This window comes from Notothenia rossii, assembly GCF_949606895.1.
Source record: "Notothenia rossii genome assembly, chromosome: 10".
In the NCBI taxonomy this organism is placed as follows: domain Eukaryota; kingdom Metazoa; phylum Chordata; class Actinopteri; order Perciformes; family Nototheniidae; genus Notothenia; species Notothenia rossii.
The window spans coordinates 54,961,618-54,978,223 of record NC_136908.1 but is presented as its reverse complement, the minus strand read 5'-3'; the positions used below and the strand labels follow the sequence as shown (position 1 = coordinate 54,978,223).

Sequence of the window (16,606 nt, the reverse complement as noted above, 5' to 3'; positions counted from 1 at the left end):
CTCCTCCTCTAACACAAATCACTCGCCCCATTGTAATCCCTTTACCTGATAGCAAATCTGAATATACTGAAGCAGGGATATTATCCGTGGAATTACATTCAGTTATTCTGGGGTTTGCTCGACAAACACAGGGTGGGTCTCTTACTGAGAGAAGCTACGGTCAGTTCGGTGCGAGGGATAATCTCTTTTTAGCAACTGTGATGGAGACGCCTACAGTCGTCATGGGGACGTTTTTCTGGCACGCCGAAGAGGCTTGCTGCAAAATGAGATACAAACCATTTGACAAAGAGTGACGCCTTCTCTTACCGAATGATTGATGTCACCAAATTAAAGAAGCTGCGGTACTTTCAAGACGGTGCTGTAATCCTCGGCTGACAAAATGATAGACTGGATCTTCATTGTTTTATGTATACAGGATGACAAACTTGAGGTTTTTTCTGTCCAAAATGAGAAACGCAGCTTCTCAAAAGATTAAAAAGAAAGTTATAATTTGAAAGTATATTTTCACAAGTTTTGACAGGAACTCAAAAGCAACATTGATCAATCACCACATGTTTGAACAAGCATTAAAGGACTGTGACTGTTTTATTCCATTGCCCACTAACAGCTTATACTTAAAAGTATTGCAAACCATTCTCTGAAGCATACCAATCTGCTTTTAGAGTGATTCCAAACCTTCCAGGTAACCACTGGTTCAATCAGTTTCAGAGCCTTATGACATTTGTACTGCAGCGTCACAGAAATAGGATGCTGGTGCGTCATGGGACGGCTGTGGCTTTGGATAAAGAGCAATTTAATTTTCGATGTGTTGCCCCTCAAGTCTGCGAAGGCATGACCATCAGTGTTTGAATTTGTGTGTGAATGTTGAATATGATAAAAATGCCCTTTGAGTGGTTGAAAGAGAAGAAAGCACTTTATGAATGCAGGATTATTGAATGCACCATCAAACAGTCTCTGCTTCTACCAAACTGCACCACCGTGCATTGGTCGCGTTCACACCGTTCAGACATCAAGGCTGAGATTGTCGTTTTTGCTGCATTTCTAGAAAGTGTTGATATACTAATTTTAAAGGCTTCAGTTAGTGATGCAGTTAATCTGTTGATTTGAACTGCAAGGTGTTTCTTATGTTAAGACTCTCAGGTGGATAGAATATTAGAAAAACCTGAAAGTAAAATTCAGCTCTCTCTCTGATTAACATGTTGTTACAGCTGCCTTGCAGAGTTTTCTCATATGCAAATAAAACATTCGGTATAACTCACATACAACTATCTGTGGCCTTAGGGTCTAACAAACACGGTAAATGCATACAATTTCTCCTAAAACATTTGTAAAGCCATTGTTTTTAAAGTCATGTGACTTGCTTGTTGACTGGCGAACAGTCTTCTTCTTCTCTGCCCTTGCTGGAACATCAATGCGATTGACTCCACATGCTACCTTTAGGTCAAGGCCCCTCAGACTGTTTGAATGAGCTTAGGATCATGAAGGTTAGCTAAAGTTAATAGACCTTGGATAGGAAAACAATGTAGGCTTCTTTACCTTGGAAAAAAGAGACTTCTTATCTCAGTAGAGCTTTCTTAGATAAGAAGAATGAAACATTTTGATATTGGAGACCAATAGCTAGATTGATTGCCATCAAAGTTAAAGAAATCACAGGAACATCATCAGGTAGTTTAAGCACTTGAACAGATGCTTTCCTTTTGAAGGTCTCAACAAAGAAAAGTTAAAGAAGAAAAGAGTCTACACAAGTCGGGCAAGTTTTTATAAATGTTAAGTAGTGTCCGTTGGTCGTTATGGTCTCTCCTCATTTGCTCTCTAGTCATCCAAACATTCACACGGAGAGAATCGGGAGAATCAACCGCACCGCCAAGCTCATTTCTTTTTAATTGAGATGTCCACGTGAAAACTGACATGAATATTACATTCCACAAGCCCTATGAATGTGCTAAGGCCAGTCTAAATGTTTTAATATTCCCAGTGTAAATTATTGAGATTTTGTCCATGGGCAGCATCAGATCATTCGTAAGAAATGTATTCTCTGATGTTCAGGAAGTGGGAGGATTTTTAATCGGATGCACTGTCGAAATAGGACAGGATTTCCCATGATGCACTACTGCCACATGTGCTTGACCACCCTCCCTGAGCTGAAGTTCTCATTTTTAGCTTGGAAAGGGACTTACATATGTGGAAGGTGTTTATTTCTATCTTCAAACCTGTCTTTCCATCTCAAAAGTCCTCAAGCATGTCAGACACACAGACACTCACTCCGGAAATTATTAAAAAAATCCTCATCTGATGTTCCACTGAGCACAGATGCGTGGAGCAGCGGCCACAGCGATAAAGTTGGCGTTTCGAGTGACTGCACTCGGCAATTTAAAGCCGGTTGTGCGGCAGTGGCGGCGGACGTCGTCGTTGCACACACACGTGCGGCGTGTTGGAAAGGAAGATGGATCGGAGTACAGATTGTAAGTGACATGTTAATTTCTTCTCCGTCACTCACGATACGAGGCGTCCGCTATCAAAGTAAAGGGACGCGAGCCCCAGCCATCAAGGCTCCTCTTCTTCTCTTCTTTTCTCATTTCTCCCTGATTCTTCTCTCGTCTTCCTGTCGTGGAGCGTTCAAGGGCTGACTGTGATCAAGAAGAAGTTTAATGTCGCTTTCAGCTCACCCGCCCTCCTTCTAGGGATCTGTTTGATTCCTCCCCTCGCCCTTCAGTACATGACTACTCTTCAGAAGACCCCCTGGAAACTTCTCACCTTGAAGGTCAAACCACTAGTTAAGACACTTGAAAGGAAGAAGATGTGTGTGTGGGATGCTAAAGAAGAGTGAGAAGTCACACTATGTTTTGACTTCCTTGTGTGTTTCATTATTTACCAGCAAAGGCAGCAACTTCAGGAAGTCACCGTTAAAATATTGCAATAAAGTCCTATTAAGGAAATGAAAACTGTCACTTTTTCAGGCAATGGAACGAAGATAGCTTACAGAGCAAGATTGCATACAGTAAATGCTGCTGTAGTGTAAGTGCAGAAAAACTGCAATCACAAATTATTTTAGACACTGTCAAAAACTGACTCATCATGACTGTCCGGTTGAAACAACAGTCTGCAAAAATGTAACATTATAAACTTCATCAAAGTTTTTGATACAACAACCTGTAAATGCCGCGACATCATCATTTTGAAACATTTGACTTTTGCTGTGTGTTTGCGGTTTGTTTGCTGTAGTTTCAGTGTTTTGAGAATATCTTTTTAGAGCTCACTATTATGCGCATTTTCAGGATCATATTGTATTCTGTGAGATGTTTCCATGCTTTAATGTTCAAGAAGGTCTTTACTTGTCTCATACTGCCTGTGCTGCAGCACCTCTTTTCACCCTCTGTCTGAAACCAGAGCCCAGTCTGCTCTGATTGGTTAGCTGGCCAGCTCTCTTGATGATGATTGGTCAACTCCTCACAGATGTCCCGCCCCCTGACCCGTCACGTACATTGTGTTACAGCACTATCAAATATAAGCGTGACATAGTGATGTCACTATGTTACAGAAGTAAACAAAGGAGTCCAATGGAGGCGTTTCAGGCAGGGGGGGAATGGGTGAGAGAGAAATTCCCACAGAGAACACACTAAAGGAATCTTTGTGTTGAGAGGGTTGCGAGTGTTTCGTTTATGAGCACATTAACACATTTTCCACGAAGCCTGAAGTGTTGTAGGTTGTTTACTATGTGTGCTGTTTGGTTGTGAGTTCTTCTGTTTAGTGTTACTTCACTCACATCCCATTTCAATGAGCTGCAATATTATTGTAAAGGTTAACAGCCAGAGTCGAAGAGAAACGCATAAGATGTTCACTTGATGTTGTCTGTACTGATGGTGAATGGACTAACCATTTATCTTCCCGTGTGTGTGTGTTTGTCTTCAGGCAGCCCTGGTACTACGGCTGGGGCTTCAACCTGCCTCGGGGTCAGGCTCTGCTGGACAAGTGGAACCAAATCCCTGACAACACAGACATCCTGGTCACACACTGCCCCCCACTGGGTAAGACACACATTACACTGAACACACGCACACACAAACACACACACATACGCACAAACACACACACCGTTGGCAATCACAGCCCTTTACATTTTCAACTGATTGGCTCAGAGTAAATTGCTTTTGTTTGCTTAAACTAAAGGGGAATAGTGGGATTTTGGTGAGATTATGACCCTCCTGGCCTAAATCATGTCTCATGGCATTTCGTGTTATAGTCCCGATTTTAAAAGCAATGTAAATAATAACAAATTAGAAGGAAAAAAAGATTTAAAAAATACAGATTTCAGTATTCTGAGGCCCTGAGCCCCATTTATTTTCCTTGTGGACAGCAAAAAAAGTCCGACATTGAACCATTTAAAATAAAAACAATAATTGTGGCTTGATATTAAGTAAGAACATGTGTTTATGAACCACACAGCTTCCGTTCGTCCAAGACCCGACCGGACAAAAATACGTGGTGCAGGCACGAAACACACTACCAATAGAAATACATTGCTTTTAAAATCGTTCTGTGTGACACGAAAAAAATGGGAAAGTTGTGTTGGTGAACACGAATCAATAGATTAAATACATTTTGTGACTATTACACGACATGCCGTGAGACTGGGTTGAAATTAAAGGGGGTTGCATATATATATATTGTGGGTATTTTTAACCACTATAAACTTTGATGGATCAATTGACTCCACAAAAGTGGCAGTTCCAAAGCGCTTGACCGCAGTGAATCCAGCAAGATACAGTCGACAAGTTACATATCATTGGCATGATCTTCACCTATGATATATATATTTGTTTAACTCCACCCCGCTGCATCTGTTAGATAAATAAACTTCTGTTTGGGGCAGATTGCGTCACATCTGTTCCCGACCAGTAAATCTGGCTCTCAGTCCTTTATTTATTTATTTCGATATTTATTTATTGATCTACACGTAGACACATTTTAAATATATAGAGTTTAGAAAGAATGTCACCAGCCTATAAAACATGTTTTATATTATTGTCACGTTTTTATATTTTTTTATACAGTGAAAGGTCCCTAGCTGGATTGGACCTGACTTCATTGCAAATAAAGAAAAACATATTTTTTGTATTACTTTTATTTAGATACTTACATGTGAACTGACCTTCACTGCACATGTTTGTATAGTGTTTGAGTTTGTTGAAACCAGCTCTCACCCTACCATCAAGTACACATTTGAATATCACTTCAGGGAAAGTGCTCTTAGTTATTTTGGTGTTTCTCTCGATATAATGTGTAAAGACCTTGGTCGAATTTCTCATTACACTACAGACTTGTTCTGAGGTGTATTCTTTTCTCTTCTTAAGTAAGTATAAGACATATTCTTCATCAACTTTATTGCAGATTTCCTCAACACTGTAAATGCTTGATTTTCTTTAAAAATATCAAAATGGGTTGTCGGTCCAAGTCCCGATCAAACCAAAAATACAGAATTGAGGTTACATCGTGGGCACTGTTGGGCTGTATTTCGGACCTATTTGTGTAATCGTCAAAAAGGTGATTTTATATTGTTGAGTAATTGGTAATGTAATAAATTCTCACAGTCGGTCACAAACACACTTCACCTGTAGAGTCTCCTGTGTCATCACCTTTCACATTTTTCGTCCCCACACAAACAAATGTCGCAAGAGTTTGACAAACACAGATGCTGACTCGCAATCTAACTGACATCCTATAGAGACACAGGGGCACTCACTGCTCTCTCTCCCTAACCCTCACTCTCCCACACACACTTTCACACCTCATCTCCTTCTGCATCTGTGGTGTTCAGACGAGTGTGTGTGATTGATTTCTGTGTCTGCGTCTCGGCTGCAAACACGGCCGTTTATTTTCCATTCAGCTTAGCGAAGTGTCTCCAGCTATCTGCTCGTAATCCACTGGCATATGGAGCGGCAACAGCAGGCTACTAATGCACGAGACACACACACACACACACACACACACACACACACACACACACACACACACACACATATTCAGAGCAAGATTGCAGGAATGGCATGAGAAAGAAAGAGGGATAAAGGGTATGGACCACAAAAGTGTGCATAATAAAGAGGATTGTTTAACGCGCTAGAGGTCAAGAAAAGACATCCTTTTTTAAAATGTTTTTTAAAAAGAGTGTGAAACGAACATGGCCCAGAAGGTGACGGAAAAATAAGTGTTAGCAAGACTTGTTTCGCACTGCAGCAAAAAGCTCTCGTCTTTTATGAGGCGCGATAAAACGGCAGATCGGCAGCTAGAAAGGAAAAATATGGCCTCTTTATCTGGCTGTGAGGAAGAAGTTAACAGTAAAGAGGGAAAGAGAGCAAGTGAGACAAAAGAGGAAAACAGGCTCCGTGCCCAAAGCAGCAGCTGCTTTGAAACAAACGGCACATTAGAGCAAAATACCCCGAGACGCAAAAAGCCCTCGTAACTTCTCACGGCGCTTCCATCATCTCCTAAGGCTTGTAAAGAATTCTGAAGGCGTTTCATACCTAGACTGATTTTACAAGTATGTTTTTTTTTTTTACAAGTAGATACATTTAGAGGACAAAGAAGTCAGACTGTATTACTTTACCATCATGACTGATTCACTGCCAGCCTACACAGAAGTTTTATTTCTGTGTTGAGTTTAAGAGAATCCATTAACTGTGCTGTGAGTGAGAGTTTTAGCACTTTGTTTGGTGATAAAAAAAAGAATGATAATCTTAGAGATCCCTAGAGAGACTCTTCCCTTTCTCTTTTTTTGCCCCTGACTTGCTGAAAGGCAGCCATAACTATCATAACTCATGCTACTTGTCATTCAGCGTTGGCATGTCAATGCATACAACTTGAAATAATTTTTGTAATGTTTTGGTCTTGGTGAGAGGTTAATTTGGACTGTTAGACTTCTAAATGTAGTTGTGAATTGGTCTTGTCGCTAGAAATGTAAACTTGTCTTTAAAGATTTGAAAGTTTACCTGATTTGTCCTCAAACACTTGAGACTTAGCTTGGACTTTGACCTAAAAACTGTAAACCTGGTTTGAACTTGTCCTTAAAGACTTGAGCCTTGACATGAGTTTCTTTCGTTAAGACTTAAGGCTTTGACTCGTTCTCTAAGACTTAAGGATGGGCTTGGACTCATCTTTTAAAGACTTGAGCTTGATTTAAGATTTGTCCCTAAAGACTCAGTTTGGACCTGTTCTTAAAGACTTGAGACTTGGCTTGAAATCGCCCTAAAAACCTTGGCTTTGACTTCAACTTAATGTCCTGACACTTGACTTAGACTAGTGCTTTCAGACTAGAGATTTGGCTTGGATTTGTCCTCAAAGACTTGGCTTGGATTTGTTCTTAAAGACTTGAGACTGGAGTTGGAGTAGTCCACTCCTTAAAGGCTTGAGAATTGACCTAAACCTATTTTAGAGAGACTTGGCTTGGACTAAAAAACTTGAAAGCTTAACTTGGACTGGTCCTTAGAGATTTGACACTTGGTCTTGACTCGCCCTTAGAGACTTTTCTAGTACAATGTGTAAACAAATTGTCACTTCACCTGTCCTTTCAGACTAGAGACTTGGTTTGGACTTGTCCTTAAAGACTTTAAACCTGACTGTCCAGAGGTCGCCATTTGTCCAGGCCTTTGAATTAGCAGACTCCAACAGACTATTGTTCAAATTTAAATCTTCTAATAATTTGTGGAAATAATGTTTCTAGCAGTTAATATAAGCAACAATGGATACATTGATAAAAACTATGCAAGCAGGAATTAAAGTCTTCTTTCAGTTTATTTTTCTCATCTGGCCATTTGTTATTTTGTTCACTTGAATCTATTTGTCTTTTTTCCTTTGTGTTGACTTTATTATTCCTGTCTGCGCGGCGCGACAGAAGGCAGGGAAGATGGAGCCACGAGCTCCTCACTCATTTTATTTCTCCGACTTGATGCTTTTATTGACTCAGCATCAGCAGCATCCCTCCTCGCAGAGCAGCCACTAAATCATGTACACTCCTTGCTTCATCCTTGTCACACACACTGGGAAGTCTGCATCTGTGTGTGGCTGTGATTGATCTTTATTTTATATGGCTGCTTTCTAAGAGTCTTTTTTGTGCTGCAATGTGCAGTTTGCCATTAGACAAGGAGTCTGAAATGAGAGTGTTGTTCTTAAATGTGATGTATGAAGGAAGATGAATATATAACTGCATGAAGACAAATTCAGACGTTTAAAATGAAAACAGAAAATAGAAAGTCAGCCCAAAATGATCAGTACACTTTTGCCCATTATATTTTTAATATTACATCTCATTAGATAGAAAAACACTTTTCTTTAGCATACTTAGCATACCACCACATGTGCTACAGATCTTCATATGTGTCGTGGTGCCATTTGTCCTCAGTTGGAAGTGGTGCGTTTTAGTGTGAGGTGTGTTTGATCTTTGGTGTCACTCTGTGCAGGGTTCCTGGACTGGGTCCCGAAAAAGATGCAGCGTGTGGGCTGCATGGAGCTGCTCAACACCGTCCAGAGGAGAGTCCAGCCCAAGTTTCACGTGTTCGGACACATTCATGAAGGTACTTGCATGTGCTTGTAAAACAGTAAAACACACACAATCCTGCAGTTGCAACAGAGACAAATGTGACGATCCACAGCCATTTAAAGCAAATAAACTATTTTCAACATTGTAAAAGAGGAGGTCTTAATCAAATGGACTTTTTTCCAGTCATGCTTGTTTATTGATATAGTATTACATTGGAACTATAGAAACTAGAAGCCCAGGTAATGACACGTCCCTTCACAACATAGACATAAAGTGTCTCTTGTCAAGTGAATGGCGTGCCCTTAAAATCAGAAATGTTTTTAATCAATCAATACAACACGATGAATCAAACATTTAGGCCGGTTTGCACAGCAGCAACACAAGGAAAGCAAAGGACTGGTAACAGTATATGTTCTGGTCCTGTTTTCTTTAGTTATGGTATTTTACATCATTTTTAAACACAATTATTCCTATACATGATGCCAAAAAATCTTTCCATAGTTTAATTATTATTTAAATATTTACACATATAGCCATGGCCTGAACATTTGTTTTTTCTGGCAATATTTGGACTGTCAAATCATACTCATAAAATCAAAAGAAACAGACATTCAACAGAGTTCAGAAAACATTGAAATAATGTTTTAAAAAATAATGAATACTATTTCACACAAAGGACTTGCAAATAATCATAATGCTGACTTAGTGGTCTTTTAGTGAAGGAGTCAATCTTCCTCCCAGTGGAATTAGCCCCCTTGATTAATTTAAGTGGGAGTAGGATACAACTTCTCAACATGGCCACACATTTCTCCAAGTTCCTGTGTTTTAGTCAGAGATACTCTAAATATAAACTACCCCCTCTTTTGTTTACAGAGTACCATGTACACATTTTAAGGCTCACATAAATCCTAACGACCTAAATTCATGGGATGCAATATAATATTTAGCATCCAGGAATGGCCTCTTTAAAATTGCATTCTGAATGAGGCAGATAGTTAACACCCCTGCTGCTACATCACTGTCTAATATTTTCTCATGTATCTTATAACCTAAACATTTACGAAAAGAAATGTATCTACATCCTTGTTTTATACCTACTTACAGGTCCCATCTCATGCTTTTCCGGTTATTACCCGTCCCCTTGTGTGTTATGAAGTTTTTTATGCATGTAAACGGTCTGCAGAGTCACAAACCCTCAAAGTACAACCTATAGCGAGTAAAACTCTAACACAGAAAATACCTGTCTATGCTGCCCCAGAACGCCTCGTTGGATATACGTCATTGTCCATTTGATTCTTCCGGGTACGCATGATGTCAACCGTACCCGGAACGAAATGGACCAATCCGTGGAGCTGTTACGTTAAGCCCCCGCTGATTGGTCCAAATTGACCATTCCACGGACTTCCTCACACACACACACACTCAGTGCATGCAGCTCTGCTGATCTCTCCTCCCTGGCTGCAGGCTGATAACAGACAGTTGGGATCGCGGCGAAATTCTCTCTGCAGACCTATTCTCACAGCGTTTATCAACCTTTTTCTTACTCAATATCAAGCCACACTTATTGTTTTTACTTCGGCTGTGACTTTGTGTGTGCTCAGGGTGAGTCTGGCTGTGTTTGGCTGTGTATCGCTAAACAAGGAAACCACACCTCCATGGAGCTCAGCGCGATTCACAACGTCCCGACCAATCAGAGCACACTGTGCTCACAGGGAAGGTGGGGGCTGGAGCTACTGGAGATACAATGAGCCGTTAAAGGCAGAGCGTGAAATTCAGTGAATACACGTAGTATACAGAGATGCTGTATGAGAAACCAAAGTGAGTTTGGTAAATTGCACAATATAAATCTATTCTAGTAGACCTCAACAATGTAATTATGATCAGTGGAAATGGCCATGACATGGGACCTTTATACTTTTTCCTTAAAATTGCCTACAAAAGTTCAATTCCAGCCATTCAATAACCGGTTCCACTGAAAAACACTGAGTGATGTGAATGTCTTAATTAATAAAAGTGTATATCATGGAATAGCTGAGCTGCCACATCCTTATAAGCATTTAATCCAGGCCAACGAGGGCAGAAAGGCCGTCTCCCTGGACCGAGGATTGCTTTTTCGGGGTTATCAGGTCAGTGCTGAGCCCCTGGAGCAGCAGTGCCCTATCAGAGTGAGCCATATTAGAAACTAGATCAGATTACACAACAAGAGAAATAGGCTGAACGCAGCTCTCTTCATTCAGAGAGAAAGACAGAACTGATCTGCAGTGCGTTTTTGTATTCATGTATTCCAAATCTGAATGGACCAACGCAGACATCTGTTCGATTCCAAGAGATGCTGAAAGTGACACCTACACTTAAAAAATCACTGATGGCGCAAAGCTGAATTGTAGTACTTTCTGAGAGATGGTAGTTAACTTATGTTTGACAAAATGGTAACACTTTCACATCTACCATTTGGAAGGAACGCTGATCTAAAGTGCCTTTGAAGCAGGGATTTTTTTAGCTGTAATGCTGTTAGTGTGGCACTCTCATGCATATATTTGCTCAAACTGGGATCTCTCCATTTTGGAAACGATGTGCGGTGATACTGAGCGCTGATAGCTCTGCTGTCACGTCCAAAATATATCTTATATGTTTGTGTCTTTATTATAACGGTTATAACCCCATCCAATGCGTCACAGTTGCGATAAATCCTATTCTTAAGTTTATTTTTATAATTATTACAATTTTCTAATTATAAAAATATATATGGTCACGCAAAATGTATGTTTTTTTTTTATTTATATAAATAATTATACCATAATAAAATAAAATGTATTTATTTCATTCAATCGTAATTTAAAACTGAATAAAAATACATTTTAAAATAAGCTAACTAGATTAGTAGATTATCTATCATGGCCAAATTACACCAGATCACAGGTGGATTATGGGTATTGTCATCCATATTCTTATTACAAGCATCACCGTATTCCTTAGCCTTTCTAAAAATATAACAATTACAGATGAGGACATCCATTCCGGTTTGGTATTATAAAGTGTATGTTTTATCATTTTCATGAAAAAAATAAATGAACATTTTACAAAATATGGAGAAACATATTTTTGGATGACTTCCTTTACGTTGAAGATGGTAATTAAAAGATGCATGTGTTATTACATCAAGAAGTAACACTTTGAGTTAACACATATTGCGGTTCTTAATTGTAATTTGTAGTTAAACTTATCCCAAGATTGAAACATTTAAATTAATGAATGAGTTGATAAGTCTTAAAAAGTAAAAAAAACATGATTAATGTGGTCCACTGTTCCCCAGGTTACGGCATGATGACTGATGGCACCACGACGTTCATCAACGCCTCCGCCTGCACCGTGAACTTCATGCCCATGAACGCCCCCATCGTCTTTGACCTTCCTAACCCCAGGACCAGCACATGACATGAGGAAGCTCCCCCCAAAACACCTGCCGGCAGTGAGGAGAAAGATGCCAGGAAAGGTAGGTGAGGACGGTGGTGGAGCGGAGAGCGACTGTGTAAATTAGACACAAACGGTACGACCCGAGGGATGGAACAGACTAAGCAAGGGACCTTTCCTGACGGTATAAATATTATTTAATGTGCCATAATTTCTTCATCTCAACATTGCGTCTAAAAGGCAAATGGACGAGCGGAGAGACACTTTTATATGCGGACAAATGGACATTTCTCTGCACTCTTTTACTGCACTGACAATCTGAAGTGGCTCTCAGAGAGACGATGTTGATGGACGTGAAACGACCCAGCACCTTGTCTACATGAGACTTTTGGCTAAGCCATGACTCTGGGGGATTTTACCAGAACTTTGATCCCTTACCACTTTAAAAATGTATTTCCTAATTTCTTTCCCTGTCTCCCGCCTTTTTCTTTCCTCTCCTCGCGCCCGGAGCAAGATGGAGTGTTTTTATTTTGTATTGCCAATATGTTTGTATGTGAGATCAAAGTGAATGTGTGAGGGCAGCAAGAGGTCTCTGCTAAGGGCTGTATGAGAGTTGGGGAGTCAAACATGTTCACATGGCTCCCCTGAGCCTCATTACAGCCCTCATTAGCCTCTTAACCAGCCGAGAGGAGGACACAGAGGAAACCACGCACAGCACTTCATTTTCCCCCTTTCTTTTCCCTCCATGTAGCTGCCCTTTCACCTTTTCTACTCTTATTTTAATTTGAATTCCTGTCTATCATTCATGTTTTGAATGACTACCACAACTTTTCAGCAGCGACTGAGTCTCATTCAACGTAGAAGCTACGTGCTAAATGCTAACGCTACGAGCTAAATGCTAATGGCCAGTAATTCTGAGCCACTATTCTGAGAGATAAAACTTTGTATCCTTTTTCAAGAGGAATAAAGCTGTAACTACATGTACTGTATAACTGGTCAATGTAAATGTTCTCTGTCAGTGTAAAGAAGAAAAAAACTTGAAGTTTTTCTAAAAGATTTCCAGGTTGTTGCTATACTTTAAAAACACTTGTTTATATTTGTGGTTGTTACATTTCCTTTTGTCAATTTCTTAGTAATGTAAATTCTTATTATGGTATTTTCTTCTCTGTAAAGCTGCTCGGCCCCATTTGGTGATTATTAACTCTTTCATGTCTCTTACAAATGTGTCTGTGTTTTTAAGAAGCTTTTCCTTTTTTTCTCTCCATTGCTCTTATTTCTGAATAACGTTGTTCTCAGTAAGAGTCTGAATGTGCTTAGCATAACAAGACCATGTCATACTTTGATCTTCTTGTTCTCAGACATTATCTACTGTATGAATGCTCCCTGGAGCTGCAGTTTCCTCCCGCATTCACTCTCGCTTCCTCAGCACATCAGCATTCATTGTGCCAGCTGATGTCTTAATGTTTCCAAATAGGCAAAAGAGGAAAGAGCAGCAGAATTACTCACGAAGAAACCAATTTGTGTGGATAACGGGGGGAGGTGCGTGCACTTGTTCCTACGCGTTTTGCTAATATAACGTGGAAGTTTTGTTTTGAAATTCAGGAAATTTCTGCAGATTAAATGTAATGACTAATATTGCACATTTGAAGCAAACTCAAAAATAATCGTGTCAGTCAAGTTAAAGCTGTCTGTTTCTAGCAAAAACACAAAGGGACACACAGGGCCGTCCCTGGCCAACATGAGGCCCCACGCAAAGTTATGATGAGGCCCTCTGTTTCGCGAGCGCCACACTAATTGCGCCGCATAAGCGCATAGGTGGGCCGCATTTTCGGCTCAGTTGAGGCACCCTCCGCAAGATGACTCCCCCTCCCCAAGGTGAGGCCCAACGCAGTCTGCATGATCGGTCTGTAGGGAGGGACGGGCCTGCGGACACATAATAGTATAAAGAAAAACGGTCATGTCATTGGCTGCATTTAATTACTCTAATAAAGCATAAAAACAGTTTTTTAAATAATCACTTATTTTGATAATCATTTCTGTTGAGCTGAAGATCTGCAGATTTTTCACATTAAAATCCCTCTCGAAAAAGTGGTTTGTGGATAGTTGGAACAAACAACTGCCTCTGCTCAAAACTTAAATTGTTAATAAGAAACAAACAGTTGCACCATTTTTCTTATTTTTCACTTCACTAATTGGTTTTGGTGAATCAGAAAAACAAGTATTTTTGTTTGTTGAATTCTGGCACAAAATATCATAAAGATCTACGATTTGAGGCATGAAATGGGGAGCCTTTAAATAAGGATATGCATTAATACTTTGAATGTGGGATTGTGTACAAGCACAACATCGGGTGTGTGTGTCTGTGTGAGTGTGCAAGGAGAGGAAGTGCTCAGCCTCATCCTTTAAAACACCAACTTAATTCATGTCTACGAAGGAATGTGCCTGAAAAAAGGAATAAAGGGAACTGTTGAAAACCAGAAAATTGGAGAACTTTCATCTCTGTTTCATGAAAAGCTTTCTGTTTGGTCCCACTCTCCTCTTCCAGTCCTCATTTAGATGTCTCACTTTGATGCTCTTCTGCTTCAGTAGCCGTGTTATGTGTTTCCTGTTTTTTCCAAGAAAAAAAAAAGTGCTGTACTATTTCTTAAATTTCTTTCTTGAGGCATGCTTAAAGGAGTTAATGACTTCTGCTAATCAGACAATCTGCATATGAAGAGTTTGGTTCCAAAATGATATCTCTTTGAAAAAGAAGAGACGCCTATACAGGCAGAATGATTGACAGCTACAACTTGAAAGCGGTTTGTGGTGGTACTTTTTAAAGCATCATTAGTACCTTCTCTTTATGAGCTGGATCCTCCACACTCCAACAATACTGGATAGAGCGTCAGGTCTTCTCTTTAAATGGATGTATTGCATTTTGGAATAAAAGTGTTCATATGGTGTCGTATATTTCCATGGTTGTTGGGGAATTTTCCTTAGAAATGTATACAAGAAAATGAAGACCCAACCGTGGGAAAATATGACTGTGTTGTTCCTGGAGACAACTCTAAAAATGTAAAGTACCTCTCTTTCTTAAAACCATAAGGATTCTGCTGGTTCTGAGAGATTATTCACTGATTGAATAAAACCTTATCTGTGACCGCTGGATCATGTTTTCTTACTTCCTTCGTCGCTCTTCCCTTTTCTCTTTCTATTCTTATTTTTTGTTCTAAAAAATTAGAGGCATTGAAGAAACTTTTCCCGTCCTGGTTCTTTCTTTTAATCCAATCAAAGATATCTGTGTCTCATATCAATTATAGAGCCCAGAGCAGCGAGTTAATTTCCAGAAGCTAAACCCGTCTCCCATTTTGTTCCGCAGGTCTTCCACACCTCTGCACATTCTAATGAGGACCCTCATTCAAATAATTACATTAGTAATCCCAGGGGAGACCGGGTAATTTATTCGTGGATGGCGTTTTTACTTTGCCATTAATACAACTAGCTTTCATATACTCTTGTCTTTCTCCATCTCCCTCCCTCTTTTTTTTCTACCACAATGCTGAGCTCTTTTTCTCAGTTGGGATCATCCCTTTTCCAATTCCATCTGCTCCTCCTCTCTTGGCGTCCTCAGATAATGACTCCCATCTCTCTACATTTTTCTCTCCTCTCTGAGAGCAACTGCTGCGGTTGTGTTTTCTTTAAATGAATGACGGACACCCTCCTATCTTCTTGCCATCCATCTCACTTTACACTTCACCATATGAACAAAACATGCACCCAGTCCCGTCGTCTGCGTCATTACAAAAGCACTTTATTTAATTGGCTTTGGACACAAATAAGTGACAAATAGTCAAATAACTCTAAAGTAGCTTTTTCATTGTTTTTAAATAAAAAAATCTTCTCGTCAGGGATAGATAAACCTACCCAGGGGCAAACATATCTCTTATATTCACAAATGCTTTAAATTCAAAGTAGTTTGACCAACTGTCTCTAAAAAATAAGTATTAAAGAGTCACCTGCAACCAGACTGACTGCCCTCTCTAGTTAACCTTTGAAAGGTCTGTTGCACCTCTGATTCCATCAAAGGATCAGTTCAACAGGTGGAATAAAGAATGAGACACCATTTTCCTTCATAGAAAGATAGCTACTTTAAAAAAATTGAAAAACACAGCATAGGTTGTTATTTAGAGAAAACATTTATTTAATTTTATAGAGGAATACGTTTACTTGCTTCCACGCTGCTGCTTTCGTCTGTCCTTTGCTGCTGTGCTGATTTGCCCCAGGAACATCGCGGATACTGTGTGCTGGTCTGGGAAAATGGCCCATATCGTGATTCTGCTGTGCCTATTAACTGTTTTGGACTATGAGAAGATCTCTAGTCATTCTGAGAAGTCTACTGGATTCAGGTCTGTTCTGCCACCCGCAGTGGGCATCCCCTGCAAAGGTTCGGATGTGTTACACAAACAATTACCGGTTGCCTTGTCACAGTCAATTTGCTCGACAAAATATGTTTTTCTTTTTTGTTTGCCCGCGATGATGGTTCTTCAGGACTGCTTCTTAAGCTCAAATCACACTCTCACAGACTTTTCCGGTGATTCTAAAGTAGATGACAATGTATGTGTGTCGTTTAAGAGGAAGAGATGCCTGTTTTTGTTGTTATTACTCTCAGGAAATGTACAACCTAAC

At 39.9% G+C, this 16,606-nt stretch overlaps 1 protein-coding gene across 2 annotated transcripts in view; it reads left to right on the top strand.

Moving 5' to 3' along the window:
* mpped1 (metallophosphoesterase domain containing 1) overlaps window positions 1-15,080 on the top strand; it is a 56,832-nt gene extending 41,752 nt beyond the window's left edge. For both annotated transcript variants that reach the window (XM_079655429.1, XM_079655428.1), the window contains exons 5-7: window positions 3,910-4,025; window positions 8,451-8,564; window positions 11,844-15,080. In XM_079655429.1, coding sequence (XP_079511555.1) covers window positions 3,910-4,025; window positions 8,451-8,564; window positions 11,844-11,965 — 352 coding nt within the window. In that variant the 3' untranslated portion in view covers window positions 11,966-15,080. The remainder of the gene's footprint in view (window positions 1-3,909; window positions 4,026-8,450; window positions 8,565-11,843) is intronic.
* The last annotated feature ends 1,526 nt before the right edge of the window (window positions 15,081-16,606 follow it).